The sequence below is a fragment of the Pteropus alecto genome, unplaced genomic scaffold (assembly GCF_000325575.1).
Source record: "Pteropus alecto unplaced genomic scaffold, ASM32557v1 scaffold436, whole genome shotgun sequence".
NCBI lineage: Eukaryota > Metazoa > Chordata > Mammalia > Chiroptera > Pteropodidae > Pteropus > Pteropus alecto.
This window is the reverse complement of record NW_006438879.1, coordinates 59,037-76,353: the sequence shown is the minus strand read 5'-3', so window position 1 is coordinate 76,353 and position 17,317 is coordinate 59,037. Positions and strand designations below refer to the sequence as shown.

Here is a 17,317-nt window from a genome sequence, read left to right as displayed (position 1 = left end):
CTGACTGTAGATATTTTATAATTACTGTGAAAACTGAAAGATGGGAAAACTCAAGTGGAGATAGGGGCCAAGTGAGGATACTCTCACGTGGTACGCCTGACATCAATTACACACACCACAGAAGACTCCTCTGCGTTAAAGAAAGAGCAATAATAGCCCTAACATGAAAGACCGACACTTTGTTTCCCAGCAGAAACTGATGTCCGCAACCCAGCCAATGAGAAAGCTGAATTCACTCGGAACCATGCTGATCGCATTCATTTCTCCAGCGGTCTTGTGTTCAAAAAGACCCCTCCAAACATCTTCCATTTTCTCTCTGAAATAACATTTCTCCTCTTCATCTGTGGAACTTACCTATGACTTTCACTTTGGCCTGCTTGTTTGAAATTGCAACTGTTTGCTGTTCCAGAATAAACCCATGTTTTGCTTGTAAAATCATTGTTTTTAACTGCAAAGTCAATATTATGTATGGCTAGCCATGATTTTTTATCATTAGTTGTTACGTAAATGTTGCTTCATGTAATTATAGTGATATGACACTTTTATGTCCAACAATTCATTTCTGTATTTGTAGAATTCTCATGGTTTCCATCTGTACATCCATCAGTGAAGCATTGACATAGATGGGTACTCTAGCATAATATACGATACTTGCTGATAGCAATATAGAGGATGTGTTCTTAATCATCTTTTTATTTGACTCACCTTATGTAAAAAATAAATCAGCAATTTATACATTCTAAGTCTCTAAAAGAGATTTTCAGGTGCACTCATAGAAATGGTTAACGACAGTAAGATTTTCCAAAACAACTTCCACAACTACATCCCGTTGTAATTTCTGTACCATTTAATTTCTCAGCGGTTTTCCTTTGCGTGCACAATGGGCCCAGATGACAGGAACGGTTTGCTGCCCATCTCGCATATCCTGGACTTTCTGTAGTTCTTCAATTTCTTCAACCTGGTCACTGTAAATTTAGCTTGGCGTCTGTTTTATCTATTTGATTCTCTTCGTTGCATCAATAGTTTTTTTCTCCCCCCATAGCCCTTGCTGGTATTTGATGGGTTAATTGCTATGTTTATCAACAGATAATGAATACACTACAATCCTCATGGGTGAACATCAGGCCTGGCTGTGGTATATGTGCCCTGAACAGAAATAACACTTTTTAAAGCACATGGTGAAACAGCCTGTGTCCCAGCATCCAAACATGTAACTTGAAAGAAAGTTACATGGCCTTGTCACAGCCGTTACCTATTTAGGTTCGACATTATATAATGACATCCATAGAGATCCAGAGGTGGCCCTGGAAATTTCCGGGGACCTTGAGCAAATATTTGCAGTATCCACAGAGTCCTTTGAGCTAGAAGTTCCCTCCCTGACTCTGGAGTTTGAAGGCCAGTTTCTCTCCTGGTTCAGAGCTTCTGCTCTCTTTGTGTTTGAAGTTCTAAAGACTCTATGAGGAAACTGTTAAAATATTTCCTGCTGTTCAGATTAAGGTCCTTGTTTTGCCTGCAAGTATTCATTTGGAACTCCTGCCTGACTTGGCATCAGTCAGTTTTATTGGAACTGTGCTAGTGTTTGGCCCAATTCTTTTGGGAGCCATGCTGTTCTCCTGAAACTGAGATGTCCAACAATTTACCCCAGAAAAGGAAATCCGATATGAAAATGTAGTAAGTATTGATTCAATAAATGTATGCATCTGTAGTTTGAGCCAAATAGCAAACCAGTCCTACAAGAAATTTCGAGATTCCCACTCTGTACACTGTAGATACATTAAACCTTTGCCTACTGACAAAATGGAAGCATCTATGAACTTATGTTGTGGCGGGGGGGATATTAACAAGGCTTCAAAAGAGCCTGCCTCACTTTTCCCACTTGTCTCAAGGATAATCCAGGAACTGTTTTGGCACTGCTGCTGGAAATTTTAGATTGCCTAATGGACTGTTGATGTTTTGTGCAGAGATTCCATATAGCTTTCCCCACACCCTAACACTATCTCATGGATATAAATGTTTTATTTACAGTCTGTTGCTTTCTCATTGGACTGAGAAAGCTTCTTCTTACTGACCAAAGGCTACTTAGAGAACACTGATCTCATTGGGGAGCTCCAGTCAAACTTCACAGTGACAGAGGAAACTATTTTACTGGTCAGGTGATAAAACAAGGCTGTACTAGACAAGGCTGGCCAAGTCTACAACATTTTCACTGTGCCTACCACACTCAATCTCTGGGTTTTCTTGAACCTACTAATGGTCTCATTAAGAGTCATCTGGCAAAATACGGATGCTCTTCATGTACCTTGGCCAAAAGCATTGTCAACCTCAGATCTACACTTTTTGGAACCCATAAGCTTTCACTTTTCAAATACTTTACAGAATACACCATACTTTTGGCTCCTGCCTCTTTGGATCTTCAGCTGATAAAGGAAGTCATACTTTAATATTGTAAACACTTAATAGCTTCTACAGAACACCATCACACTGGTAGAAAAATCTCTTCACAGTGCAATCCAAGCAAAGGAAAACTGAAAATCCAAATCTACCACATGAAGATTAGGTTTACTAGAAAAGAAACTTTAAAAAAAAATAATACTACTAGCGTTGTTGGGAGGACCCTTACCAGATAGCATTGACACACCCCTGTGATGCTAAGCCCCAGCGACCAGATCATTCGATACACTTGTCACTGCTAAAGAAGGTAGCAAAACCTGAAAGAAATTTCACATAAACTGATGACCTAAATCTAAAGCTGAAAAAGTATTAAAGCAAGTAACCGTGGAAGGGAACCGTTTTCCCTACATGACCAGATCACAATGACTCTCTTTTTATTTATTATTAATTCTTATTTCTTTTTTCTGTTTTACTTAGAAAGAATGTGCCCTCATTTATGTTTTCTAATCTACTGTGAAAAGGGCAACTTTTCTTGGTATGAATCCGTCTTTAAGAACTTCAAGATAATGATGGTCTTTGTTTCATTGCTATAGACTTGAGCTCCTGGTTTACATCATCACATAGATTCGATTGCTTTGTTGTTCTAATTTCACTTTAAATTCTTCCTTTTAAGCTATGCACCTGTTGCTTGTTGACCCTGGACACGAGCTTTTCTCACGCTTGCACTCAAAAATACACAGAAAAATGCATCCTCTGATATTTTGTTTGAACATCAAACTCATCTAGATAGGTTTAGGTGCCTGTCTCAGGCAGGCTCCTGGTCCTGTGGTTTCAGGATTAATTTCATTTTTGAAGCATTTGCTGCAGTATTCAGATCCGTTTCCTGAATAAGCCATGTAGTGGTCACTTGAGAAGTAAATACTAGCCTGTTCAATTCTCAGTGACTTGGAATTTATAGGCAGCTGAGGGGTGATGTCACTTAACACACAACTATACAGGCTTGCTTACCCAATATCTTCCTTTCTACAATCACACTATCATTTTATAGTTTCTGAGTTCTTTCTTATTGGGTCTTCAGGCAGAAAGGTGGAGTTCTGGTTACCCAGCACTGCTATACTTGTGTCTTAATTGCATCCATATCCAAGTGAATGAAGACAGAGGAAAAAAATTCTGATTGTTTACCCCAACTTTAGACATCACGGTTTACCTAAACACTCAGGAAATTTCCCTCATCCAGTATTTTATTTTATTGAGTAATCATGGCTCTTATTTTCAGTTTACCATCACCTTGAGATTGCTTCAAAGCTGGGATATGAGAGAAAACAAAAAAGAAAAAATGAGTGATATTTTTTGTTTTCCTATAAGCATTCAGAATTGACTTTTCCATCCTTGAAGCAGACCTACCAGGCTTTTTTAATTTCTCTTCAGGAGTATGTTAATTTTATGTTACACATGAGCAGAAGCCCCATCTGTTGAGATCAGTAACACATCCCAATTATTTCCAAGTGTCCTTGATAATTCTCTCCTGAAAAAGACCATATGAAGGCACCAAGGAGTGATTCTATGTTACTCAGTTAAGATTAGGGTAACTAATACAAACATAAACATTGACTAATGCTTTTGCTATGAGTGAAAAGGTATGTGGACTTTTTTTTTTTTTCCTGACTGAGAGACTCATGTCTTCTGCCAGCACGTGCAAAGAGTAACTTGAAGGTTCCTACCTTTCAAGTATGGTAAAATCTCAGACTACATAAGCAGGTGTAGCATACAAGCAGAGGCCATACTCTAGAAGGATGGGCTCATAATTCAATATGACTTGTGTCCTTATGAAAATGGGGAATTTGGACACACAGACATGCACACGGGAAAAATGCCTTATGAATATTAGGGTAGCAATCAGGGGGATGTGTCTACAAGCCAAAGATTTCCAAAGATTGCCAGAACACCACCGAAAGCTAGAAGAGGGGCAGAGAACAGATTTTCCCTCATAGTCTTCAGAAGGAACCAACCCTAAATTTTCGGCTTCCAGAACTGAGATAGAGCAGATTTCTGTTTTTTAAGCCACCAAGTTCATGGTACAATGTTAATAGCAGCTAAAAGAAAACTAATAAAATAAAATTTTTGCATACTAAAGAGGCTATGGTCCAAGATTTTAGGTTAAGAATTGAAGAATACTTTCTGGGACGCTGTAGCAAATTTTCTTACCCAAGTGGTGAACAAAAGTGTGTCAGTTGTTAATAATTGCTTTCTAGGTTGCAAGAAGCAAGATGATATGACAGCTCCCAATTGATAAGGAATATGGCTTTGGCTAATGAATTGAAGGGTGCCCAGAGCTGAAGATAAGTGGTGTCAATGTTGAACATATGGAGATACAGAAGTTCATCCCAACCTAAGAAGGAGACCTAGTACGTTGGTGGACTTTAGGTACTGGAAAATGCATCTACGTCTAGTGAATAATTCAAGACTGGTTTGTTTGGCCCTGGCATCAACTAGGTTTTGCCTGAAGGGGTCACAAATATTCTACCAGGAGAAACTTTATGTCTCAGTCTCTGCCCCAAGCAAAGCTGGTAGTACAATGAGACCCTTGATTTATAAAGATTTTTCTAGCAGCATGGGTGTAATTCACTTGATGGCTTAGCTATGTCAAAGCTTGGTGGTGTCTAGTGGTTTGTCTGGCTAGTCATCATCACAAGCTGTTAGACACTTGGAAAGACAGATATGTCTTTTGGACTCAGTGGGAAGACTAAGGGGCCAATTTCAGCTTACAGGGTATTTGATGTTACAATTCTAGCCCATCTGAGGCTGTTGTCAGTAGAGTAGCTGCTTCATCATGAAAAATTACACCTGACAATTCAAAAACATTCTTCTTTGGGGCATTAAATATGGAAACAAACATCAGCAGATGACTCCAATCCAGATAATTTTGAGGATGTCCGCCATAAGTCCAACTGACTGAAGAGAGAGCTAGAGTCTAGCTGCCGATGCAGACTACCTGAATCTCAGATTCTCAGTGTTTATGACAGCAGAACTATCATAAGAGTTCAGGTACACAAACTGAGAAAGTCTATGCAGTTCATGTAAAAGTTATCACTGAATGCCAGACTTGTGACTCCTGATGAAAATTGCTCCATTTGACCCTTAGTCCTAAAGACATTATTATACGGGATGCCGCCACTGCTTCCCCTGACCCATTTGCTTCCTATCAAAACAATCTATGTTGCATCTACACTGGTGACACTTCTTTAAGCTACAACCTGCTTTTCTTGGCTGATTAACCAATTTTAGCAACACAATGGTGTTGCAAAGCCTCAGCATGTCTCTGCATTTAGCTTTCCAGGTCTTTTGCATTCTGATAATGTTGCACCTTTTATTCAAAGCAATGTGAAAAAGTCAAAGTATTTCATGGATGTTCCGTATTCCCTAAGATATGCAGACATTTGGTATTATTGCACATTGAGCTTATTTCTAACTCTCCCACCCTCGCCTGCCCTAAGTCCACACATTTTTGTAAAGCAATTTGATTAGTAAATGCAACTGTCTCAAATGAGGGCCTATGTCTTTTTGGCTACTTCCTGGGTACAGATAAGAAGAATAACTGGTTGTATGACATAAAGAGACCTATTCTGAAAAACTTATGATCCTATTTGAACCCTTTGGATATGGTTGTGTCTAAGTAGTGCATCAATTGAAACACAGTAATGGGGAGGAGAATCATTCACGGTGGGGGCATGAAGACACAGTAAGAATCTAGAATCTACTTTCAATTTCCTATCACTGGTGGAGGTCTCTAGGAAATGATTTCAAAAGAGGAGTAGCCTGAAAACCTTGGGGTGAACAGTGTCCAGAGTGGAGCCAAAGGCAGCAACTCAGTCCAGGTTAGCTGAGTTTCCTGACAAAGCTTAGCTAGAGTGGTTTTGAGGATCTGGTTCATGCATTAGACTTTCCCTGAGCTTTGTGGCTAGTAGGTTGTGTGGAGCTTCCATTTGATTCCCAGAGCTCTGTTCAGAGTCTGGACTGTCTCAGACACAACGGCAAGTCCATTGTCAGATCTGGTAGAAAGAGGCAGCCCATCATTTGGAACAATTTCGCTCAGTAAGGCCCTGGCTACTTCTCGTGCCCATTCAGTGCATGTAGGAAAAGCTTCAGTTCATATGGAGTAGTTGAAAACTAACACAAGGAGGTTCTAGTGTTCCCAGCAGGGCTTGACCTCAGTGAAGTCTACTTCTAGGTCATCGAATGGCATAGTTCCAATCAGTTGCACCCCTTGGGTTAGGCCTCGGCCTTTAGCCAGCGTTGTTTCATGCACAAGCCAAACACTTAGCACTAATCTGGGCACATAGGCTTGGGAGCTTGGGTATGAAATTATAGCAGCGTAACAGGTTTTCTAAAGTAGTCTTCCCTGGGTGAGTCAACTCATGGTGCTGTTTTAATGGTTGAGCTGCCTGTGCAGCGGGAATAAAAAGTCTTTGATCTGGAAGCTCTTACCAACCTTCCTTTTTGGTTCCCCGCCACTGAAAGCCTGTTGTTCTTCCTCCTTAGTGTGTTTTGAGGATAGTGGCCACTCAGATACTAGGAGGACCTTGGAGATAGACTCCAGACACGTTGTGGCACTCGGTTGGTGGGCAGCCTCCTTAGCTGCCTGATCTGTTAGTCAGTTTCTCCTACTGACGGGGTCAGTTCCTCTCTGGAGACCCTTGCAGTGGATGACTGCCACTTGGGAGGGCTTCCAGACTGCCTCTAACTGTTGAATTTCTTCCATGTTTTTAATAGTTTCTCCACCCTGCTGTCAGTAATCCATTTCCTTATAAATGGTCCCATGTATGTGCACGGTAGCAAAGGCATACCTTGAGTCGGTGTAGATATTGGCCTGTTTCTCTTCAGCCGGCTGCAGTGCCTGAATGCATGCCCATAGTTTGGCCCCCTGTGCTGACCAACCCTGTGGCAGAGCCTCAGCCTCATCAGAGGTTGTTATTGTGTTGCCAGCTTTGCGCTGTCCTTCACAGGTGAAGATGCTCCTATCGGTAAACAATACTAGTTCTGATTCTAAAGAGGAACGTCTGTGAGGTCCGGCCTGCTTGAGTACACTTCTTCTGTGACCTCTTCGCAGTTGTGGTTTGGAGGCCCCTCCTCAATGGGCAGAAACATAGCTGGGTTCAATGTTCGTACCGACTCAAGGTGGACTCGTGGATTTACGCTAAGCAGTCCCTGATAATGAGTTATTCTGGCGTTGGTTAGCCTGTTATGTTCTTGATTATCCATTAATGCAATTATGGCATTGGACCTTTTATATTTACATTTTGTCCTAGTGTAAGCTTGTTTGCTTCTCTGACCAGGATTATCGTGGTAGCTGAGGGCCGAAGACCCATTGGCCATCCCACAGCCTCCAAATCTAGCCGTTTGGACAAATATGCAATGGGGCATTGCCATGGCCTGACTGTTTGTGTGAGGACGCCTAGTGCGGAGTGATTCTTCTCAAACATGCAGTTTTAGTCTCATATAATGTCCAGTGATCCCAATACTGGGGCACTGGTCATGAGTCTCTTTATTTCTCTGAAGGTCTTTTCTTGGAGCCCCATTCCTAGGGGTCCTTACTAGACCCAGCTGTGGCCTCACACAGAGGCCTGACAATTTCAGAGAAACCTGTATGCAGATCCGGCAGAATCCGCTGCCTCCAGGAATACGAGGACCCCTTCTTAGTGTTTGGCTGAGGTATTGAACAGATAGCTCATTTACTCTCATGTCCAAATGCCTGTTGTCCTTCTGAGGTGATGAACAGAGGTATTTGACCCTCTGTTTGCGGATTTGAGCCTTTTGCCCAGACATCTTATATTCTGTGGAAGAGAGCAGGGTCAGCAAGGCTCTAGTACATTTCCAGCAGTCTCATTAGGTGGGACTAGCCAGAAAAGGTCATTTGCGTACTGGAACAGGGTGCTTTTGAGAGTCTCCCCAGGGAAGGCAGCAAGATCTGTGGCCAGTGCTTTGCCAAAGAGGATGGGCGAATTTTTAAAGCCCTGTGGCCATCTCGTCCAGGTCAGTTGCGTCTTCCTCCTGGTATGTGGGTCTTCCCACTCAAAGGCGAACAAAGGCTGGCTGGGCGGTGATAACCAGAGGCAGAAGAAGGCATCTTTGAGATCTAAGCAAGTGAACCAGCTTGCGTGGGCAGGTAAGAGACTCAGGAGTGTGTCCAGGTTGGGGACCACTGGATGGATGGTGACCACTGTGTTGTTGACGGGCAGAGATCCTGGACAGGGCAGTAGTTGTTCCCTCCCAGCCTCTTAACAGGTAAGAGTGGAGTGTTGCAAGGTAACTAACACTCAATTAGAATTATGGTGTTGCGAAAATGCTGGATATGGCCCTGAACTCCTGAGCGTGCTTCTTGCAACACGGGATATTACCTGTGTGTAACAGGAGTGGCTCCTGGTCTCAGGTCTACCACAATGAGCACGTGATTTTAGGGGGCCCTTTCTCAGCCCAGACAGTAGGAAACACTTCTAAAGGACTGGTGGATTTTTTTTTGTTCCCTCTCTGGAGAATAGAGGTGCCATTCATCCTCCCTGGGCATAGTCCCAGCCATCATTAGAGTGGCTGGCTCTTCAGGGTGAGACTGGTGAGCTTCCCGGGGACAAAGGTGATTTGCACTCCTAGCTTTGTTAATAAATGTCTACTCAGAAGCAGAATGGGGCACTCTGTTAGCTATAGGAACTCATGAGTCACTAGGTGGTCCCCTAGAAGACATGAGCGGGCTTAACAGAACAAGCAGGTGACTCCATCCCCTGTGGTCCCAACAAGAGTTGTTGTTCGGTCCATGAGGGGAGCCACCGGTGTGGTTACTACAGAGTATTCAATCCCAGTGTTCACCATAACAGTCATTGATTGGCCCCCTATTTCTATTGAGACTGTAGGCTCTTGGGGGCCTAGTATCAGGGAGCACGGTCACCCCTAGTCTAACTGTCCTTTGACTTGGACAGTGAGCTCTTGGACGACTGATCCAGGCTGGTACTTTCCTTTACGAGGCTGATTAAACTTCTTTGGTCCTCCAGTTGTCCTCCCATCATGGGAGCACTCGTTTCTCCAATGGCCGGTTTCTTTGCAGTTGGTGCATTAGTCGCAGCATAGAGGAAATCTCTTTTTGGTTTCTCCTTTTAGTGCGGGAGCAGCAGCCTGCTGCAGTGAGCCTGGGTTCCCTACTGCTGCTGCTGCCATCAGAGACCCCTTTTGTTTCATCCACCTATCATCTATCCTTTGGGCTTCCTGGTCACAGTTCACAAACATCTCTTGGGGTTCCTCCAAATAGGACAGGGTGTAATGCTTCCAGTTGAGGAGATCAGTTGTGGTGAATGGCTGATAGTAGAGGACAGGGCGGCCATCTTCTCTCATCTCTAAAGGGCCTCGAGTTTCTTGGAGGGGTTTCTTAAGGGCTGCAACGGCAGGGCTGGTTGTGTGGCTGAGAGAAGACACTGTGAACTCAGGCCTGGTAGCCTCTCAGGCTGCTGAGGTGGTGAAGGCACCGATGATGGAGGACTGTCCAACAACTGGGGATAGAGTGACTGTGTGGGGGTGACAAACCTGTTGAGATTACGGAGGTGGGAAGGCAGGTTCTTCCTCGGGGTCCCCTTGGTGGATGATTTTTTTCTGGCTCTTCCTTGCTCTGTCCTGGAGATGGTCCAGCCACAAGTACTTTACTCTCTCCCTGCCTATTTGTGCAGAACTGGGCCCAAGGGTGCACTACAGTGGCAATCTGCAGCCACGTGTCTATGTGTGGTAACTGGTCCAGATGTCCAGGGGTCCCTGTCCCTACCTGGTGCACAGCTATAACAGTGGGAAGGTCTAGGATCCCCTTTGAAAGCCATAATACCCCAAAGGCGGGCCATTCAAACCCACAAAGAGCAAGAAGTTTTCCTGGTGTCAACTTGAACCTGTAATCCTCTGAGAAACGCTTCTTAAAATTTTTCAACATAAATTGAAGACAGTTGTCCTGGAGAAACTCCCCGCAATGCCTCCTGCAAGAGACAATTATGCCACATGGAGGGTAAGGAATAGGGTCAGAGATACTTTGGAGGGGACACAACTCACTTCGTTCGTCTCTGTCCAAACTCCTTGCAGAATTATTTCAGGCTCCTCTTACATCAGAGGGTTAGTATAAACCCCTGACCCAGATCAGTGGAGTAGATTTCTCATGGAGATTCAGTGACACCCCCTTAAGCCATATGAAGTCACCACCGAACCAAGGATAGGGCCTCAACTCTCACTTTATGCAAAGTCATGTTTCAGGCGCTCAGCATTCGCTCTCTTTTGTACAGACTCCCCCGCGTTCATTAATGTGTTTGCTGACCAGAAGGGTGTGTCGGATGTTTTCCACAGAGTGATGGAGTTCCTCCCTTTTCTTAGTGTTGACACAACACTGTCCACTCTGCAACGGTGTTGCAAAGACAAAGTAAGATGGGTGCCCCCTACGAAGAGGAGACCACTCAGATGCTCATCTGGCTGTGTCCCCTTATGGGAGCTTAGGTAACACTTATCTGTAGTGGACTCAGCTTTGTGTGACTTACTATCAGACACTAGTCCTATGCCATCCTAGACTACACACATTTAACATAGACTCGCACAGTGAGTCCTAAGAAACTCCATGGACTTTAGAGGACCTTGAGGTTGCCCAGCCATGGAGCTACAAACTCAGATCTGACTGTCAGGCCAGTCAAGCCACTCATTCATTTACTCATTCACAGGTTAAATAAAACATTGACTCCCCCTTTTGAGAAGACGCTGAGCTATGTCCTCTCCTTCTGGAGGACCCTGATCTCTTCCCCTCCTTGGAGGACTCTGATGTCTCCCCCACTAAGAAGACCCTGACCTATGTCTTCAAACTAAAGACTAGGAGGTGATCAAGCTTCTATTCTGTCCGGAGTCAGGACCTGACTGGGGGCAGATCCTGGGACCTAACCTCATCCTGTGGCAATTCCTGGTGTGTGGATTCATCCCTCCTATGAGTCCAGTTGGAGGCTCAGCCGTCCCAGGCATCAAGGGACCAGTTAGAAAGAGAACTCGGAATAATTGTCAGCAGGTACATCTTCTCATTTGTTCATGCTGGCTCAGCCAGCCGCCAGTCCAGCAACTCAAAGGATCGGCATGGCTGTAAATCTCTCTGGGGCCTCTAGAAATGTCGCAGAAAAGTTACAAAAACTCAGACCAGAGAGAAATCAAGCAGCACCTGGAGATTTAGAGTACTCAATTTTATTACATCGGCTATCCCAGAAGAGCTAGTGCTCTGAAATCTGGACCCTGAAATTAGAGGCAATTTTATTTTTATACTCGTGTTGTTACAGTTGGCACAGGCTGATTTACAGACCTCTTAAGTTCCTACTAGCAGTTATAGATCATAGGATTTTTTTATATAACAAGCACTAAAGCAGCATATCTTTAGCGGAAGATAAGTTCTCTGTTGACCTGGCTTTGCAACAAGCATATTTACAGAAGCAGAAAGAGCTGATTGGCCACTTAAGGGGGAAATTCCTCTTCAGTGGACTCACAAAAGAAGGAAAAATGGACACGAGTAAGCTTGAATGCCTTGAGGTCAGTAGAAGAAAAAGAAACATCTGAAATATTTATAAAATTCTGCATTTGCAGACAGCATTGAAATCTATGAAAAGAGCATATGATCGTTCCAATTTCAGTGAGGGCATCATGGTGACCATGATTCCTGGGCTGTTAGAGTATGCTATTCTTTTAAGAGTGAGATGCATTTTGAATGAAGTCAGCTCTGCCAACTGAAATCCAATGTCTTATATTTTAGAATCACAGGAAAAAGTAATGAAATTGAGGAAATGCTAAAGTGAATACTGCATGAGTATCTTTTCTAGGTTTGATATGCATCTATCCCTTCCGAACATCCCAAGTTAGGCCTTCATTTGATTATACCTGGACTGTTTCAGATATCACTTAACTCCAGTTTCTTCATTTGCTTTTACTCCCTTGATCTCTACCTCTTTATAACACTTAATTAGATGTAATTTACTTAAATGTTCATAATGACCAAAAGGTCCAAATATTAAACAACAGTATACAGTTTACCATGGGAAAAAAAAAAAAGCATCATTTTACTCTTAACTCCTTCAAAAATAAGGAAATTAACATATAAGGTGAACATATAAGTTTATTGTTCAAAGGTTGAATGCATTTTGCTGATATTTTCCAACATAATTTTTAATGTTTGCTATTTTGCATAGTCTGGTAGACTATTGATACATCACCTGTAATTAGGGTAATGTGTTCACCTGATGAAGGTGGTTGACTAATTGACCTTGAAAAAGTGGAAGCAGCTGTATCAGCCATCGTTGGCATGGGGATCCACGGGTTGCCTGCTAGTTGCAATTGGGAAAAAGGACCATCAATGACTGGTAAATCAGGATATCTAGTTGGAAAAGTAGAAGGCTGCATCTTTCCAAAAGAACTTGTCTGTAAGGGAGTTAGGATATAGTGAGAAGTAGAAGTTGTGCTTGTAATAATATTCACGATGTGGCCATTTGCTTGAGTGTAGCTGCCATATGAGTGCATTTGAAAAGCGGTCAACTGATTCAAAACAGCATGTGGGTCCATTACAGTTTGTTCTGATGATTACCTAAAGTTGATGAAGGAGGAGGAAATTCACTTCTGATTGGAGCAATTGTATTAGCAAGTATCTGGCAAGTAGCAGGCTTGCTTATTGGTAATGTATTTGAACTAGTGGAAGTTGAAAATATGCTTTCTCCACGAGTGTCAGCAAGAAAACCAGAATGATGGTTACCTACAATAATCTCTGTTCCAGTATGCTCCCTATTGAAATTGTGAGCTATTGAAGCTGCTGGAAAAGCTTTTTTGATCCCAACTCTTCTTCTCATTCTGAGGAAAAGTTGAGGACAGCCTCGTTTAAAATTTGGATTTTGATAGAAGTGTAACTAAAAACAGAGGACACAGTTACACCCTTTCACAAGTCTAAAGAATCCTAATCTCTAAATCTCATATATCAAGGTTATTATGCCAAGTTGATGTCATCAACACATGGACATTGTTAACTTTTGTCAAAAATCAATAATTGGGAATAAAAACTTAAATAGCATGGCCCTCATAAAAAAATCATGTTTACATTTAAAATAACAGTGAATGAACTCTATAAAGTGCTTTCACCACCTTGCCTTAAGAGTTCACTGATGAGATTCAAAGTTTCTAGTAATATTTTTATAATCCTGAATGCCCAAAGAGTTCTCATTTTTGTGGAAAAAAAATCACAAAATATATGAAACCGACTAGTTTCATATATTTTTTGAAATATATAAAATGTATATGTATGTGTGCACACATATATATGTATATGTGTATGTGTGTGTGTGTGTGTGTGTATATATATATATATATAAACTTATTATATGGAGTAAATAAATTTTGTACTACCCTGCTTAAAACAGACTTCTTTCTCTTCTGCCAGAATATCAGCCAGACAAGCAAATCTTTGAAAAGCCTGTTGCACTTTACTAAATCCATAAAGGTTAAGCTGTCGAACTAAACTTTTCATACTTGCAGTTTCAAATACTCTGAAAGGGGCCTTTCTTTCCAGAACTTCTTTCTTAAAGAATTCTTCCTTAATCACTACACAAGTTCCAGTTCCATCCCAGCAAATAGACTGAAACCAATAGCTTTCAACTATTTTCCAGGGTTTTCTGGGAAAGGTCATAGATCGAAAATCATTATCTTCATCTGGTCCAGAGACACAAGATGTGTGACATGGTCATCTTACCAAGGATTGTGCAGAAAACATCTGAAAAGCATTTTTTGTGGATTTAGAACTCAAGTGTGAAACTCCAGGCAATGTGTGATCACACAACGGAGAATGAATGGAGGTTGCTGAACCAGTTGCTTCATCTTTAGAAGAATCACCTTGAATTTCTGAAGAAACATTTGCCATGTCAAATAAACCTTTCTTCATCTACTGTTTTCACTGATCTAGTTTTGAACACTGCAGCCCCAGATGCTGCCTTGGCAGACCTATGCTGAAAAACTGCCCAGATCTCCACAATAGTGCTCCCCCTGAGTAGTTGTGACATCTCAATATGAGATGTCTCCTAGCAACTAAACATAACCTGAAGTCAGGGTTTCCTTCTCACTCTGTAAATTTTATTCGGGTAACATAAAATTAGGCTGGTTATTTATGAAGTGTAATCTGCAAAAACTTATTGCGGCAGAGCTTTTTTTTTTTCTTTTTTTTTTTCTGGGCCTTATCTTTATTGGCTATGTGCAATATTAAAAAACTAAGAGCATTTTTACAATAGAACAAAATGTCATTTTGCAAATTAAATCAGATATACTTTTTTTTTTCTTTTTTTTTTTCTGGGCCTTATCTTTATTGGCTATGTGCAATATTAAAAAAACTAAGAGCATTTTTACAATAGAACAAAATGTCATTTTGCAAATTAAATATATACAGATATACTTTTTTCTAGGGAAGTTGATGCAGACATTATTCATTTATTGACTCAAGTAATTTTTAAAATTAAGGTTATTGGAATAACATTGATTAATATGTGGTAAAATTTTCAGATGTACTTTATAATTTGATGTCTATGTATTCTCTTGTGTGAATACCGCCCAAAGTCCAGTTTACTTCAGCTACCATATATTTGATCCCCTTTACTCACTTTAACCTCTCCAATCCCAGTATATTACCCTCTTTAACCCATATACCTCTTCCCTCCTCCCCTACCCCCTACAATCAGATAACCCCTAGTCCATTGTTCATGGCCCTGAGTCTGTCTTTGTCCTGTTCGTTTGTTGCTTTTAGGTTTAAATTCCTACATATAGGTGATATTATGTGATTTTGTACTTGTTCAGTCTGGTTTATTTTGCTTAGCATGATTATCTCGAGGTCCATCCATGTTGTCGCAAATGGCATAATTTATCTCTTCATATGGCTGAGTAACATTCCATTGAATATATGTGCCACAACTTCTTTATCCAATCATTTATTGTGGACACTTTGATTACTTCCATGTACTGACCACTATGAATAATGCTGCAATGAACATCGGTGTGCCAATATCTTTTTGAATATGGGTTTTCAGGTCTTTGGCATAAATCCCCAGTGTTGGGATTGCTGGATCATATGGTAGATCAATTCTTATTTTTTTGAGGAACCTTCACACTGTTTTCTATAGCGGCTATGCCAATTGGCAGTCTCATCAGGAGTGTATGAGGGTTCTTTTTTCTCTGCATCCTCTCCAACATTTATTGCTTGTCCTGTTGACAATAGCTATTGTAACAAGTGTGAGATGGTACCTCATTGTGGTTCTGATTTGCATTTGCCTAATAGTTAGCGATGCTGAGCATCTTTTCATGTTTGTAGGCCCTTTGTATGCCCTCTAGGGAGAAGTGTCTGTTCTGGTCCTCTGCTCAGTTTTTGATTGAGTCATTTGCTTTTTTGTCGTTATTGAGTCCTATCAGTTCTTTGTATATTTTGTATAGGAGACCCTTATCGTTGGTGTTGCTTGCAAATATATTTTTCCAGTGAGATAATTGTCTCCTTTCCTTGTTGACAATTTGTTTTGCTAAGTAGCAGCTTTTAGGTCTGATGCAGTCCCATTTATTTATTTTTGCTTTTTCTTCCATTGCCTTGAGGTCAAATCATAAAATCCTCTTTAAGTCCAAGTTTCTTGAGTTTCATTCTCCTGTTTTCTTCTATGAATTTTCTTGTTTCTGGTCTTATATTCATGTCCTTAATCCATTTCAAGTTAATTTTGCTGTGTGATGATAGACAACAGTCTAGATTCATGCATTGGCAGGTGGCTTTTCAGTTTTCCCAGCACCATTTATTTAAGAGGCTTTCCTTTTCCCATTGTATGTTTTGGTTTCTTTGTCAAACATTTTCACCTTTAGGAATATGAGTTTACTTCTGGACTCTCGATTCTGTTGCACCGTGTGTTTCTTTTGCTGCAATACCATGCTGTTTTGATGACTGTTGCTTTGTAATGTAATTTGAAGTCGGGCAGAGCGATGCCTCCAGCCTTGTTCTTTTTTCTCAGGATGGTTTTTGCACTTCACAGTCTTTTGTGCTTCCATATAAATCTGATGATTTTTTATTCTATTTGTTTAAAAAATATCCATGAGATTTCGATCGGCTTTGCAATAAATTTGTATAATGCTTTAAATAATATGGTCATTGTAACTATGATGATTCTTCCAATTGAAGTACACAGAATATCTTTCAAGTTTTCTGTATCTTCTTTGATTTCTTTTAATAGGGTCCTCTAGTTTTCATTATATTGGTCTTTCACCTGTTTCGTTGAATTTATTCCTAGGTATTTTATACTTTTTTTGCAATTGCAGAAGGAATTATTTTTTCCACTTCTTCTTCTCATGGTTCATTATTAGCATATGGGAATGCTATGGGTTTTTAAACATTGATTTTTGTATCCAGAGAATTTACTGTGTTTGCTTATTGTTTCTTGTAGTGTTGTTGTGGGATGATTAAGGTTCTCCACATGGAGAATCATGTCATCCACAAATAGTGACAGTGAATCTTCCTCGTTTCCTGTGTGGATGTCTTTTATATCTTCCTTTTACCTGATTGCACTCGCTAGGACCTCCAAGGTTATATCGAATAACAGTGGCTACAGTGGACAGCCTTGCTTTGTTCCTGATCTTGGAGGGAAGGATTTTAGTTTTCATCATTAATCAAATGTTGGCTGAGGGTTTGTCACATATGGCCTTTATTATGTTGTTTCTTTCTTTCTGCACCAATTTTATTCAATGTTTTGATCATAAATGGAGGCGGTATCATTTCAAAGGCTTTTTCTGCAACTACTGATATGATCGTATGATTCTTATTTTATAATTTGTGTCAAAAATGTGTTATATCATATTAATCAATTTGCTTATGTTGCGCCATCCCTCTGCCCTTGAG

General features: G+C 41.1%; 1 protein-coding gene across 1 annotated transcript; it reads right to left on the bottom strand.

The window, feature by feature from the left end:
- Positions 1-12,591: 12,591 nt before the first annotated feature.
- On the bottom strand, positions 12,592-14,326 carry LOC102881728 (heat shock transcription factor, Y-linked-like). The gene is given in 4 exon segments (XM_015592588.1): positions 12,592-13,001; positions 13,004-13,322; positions 13,816-13,831; positions 13,833-14,326. Coding segments are annotated over 4 exon segments (1,239 nt in total).
- Positions 14,327-17,317: the final 2,991 nt, after the last annotated feature.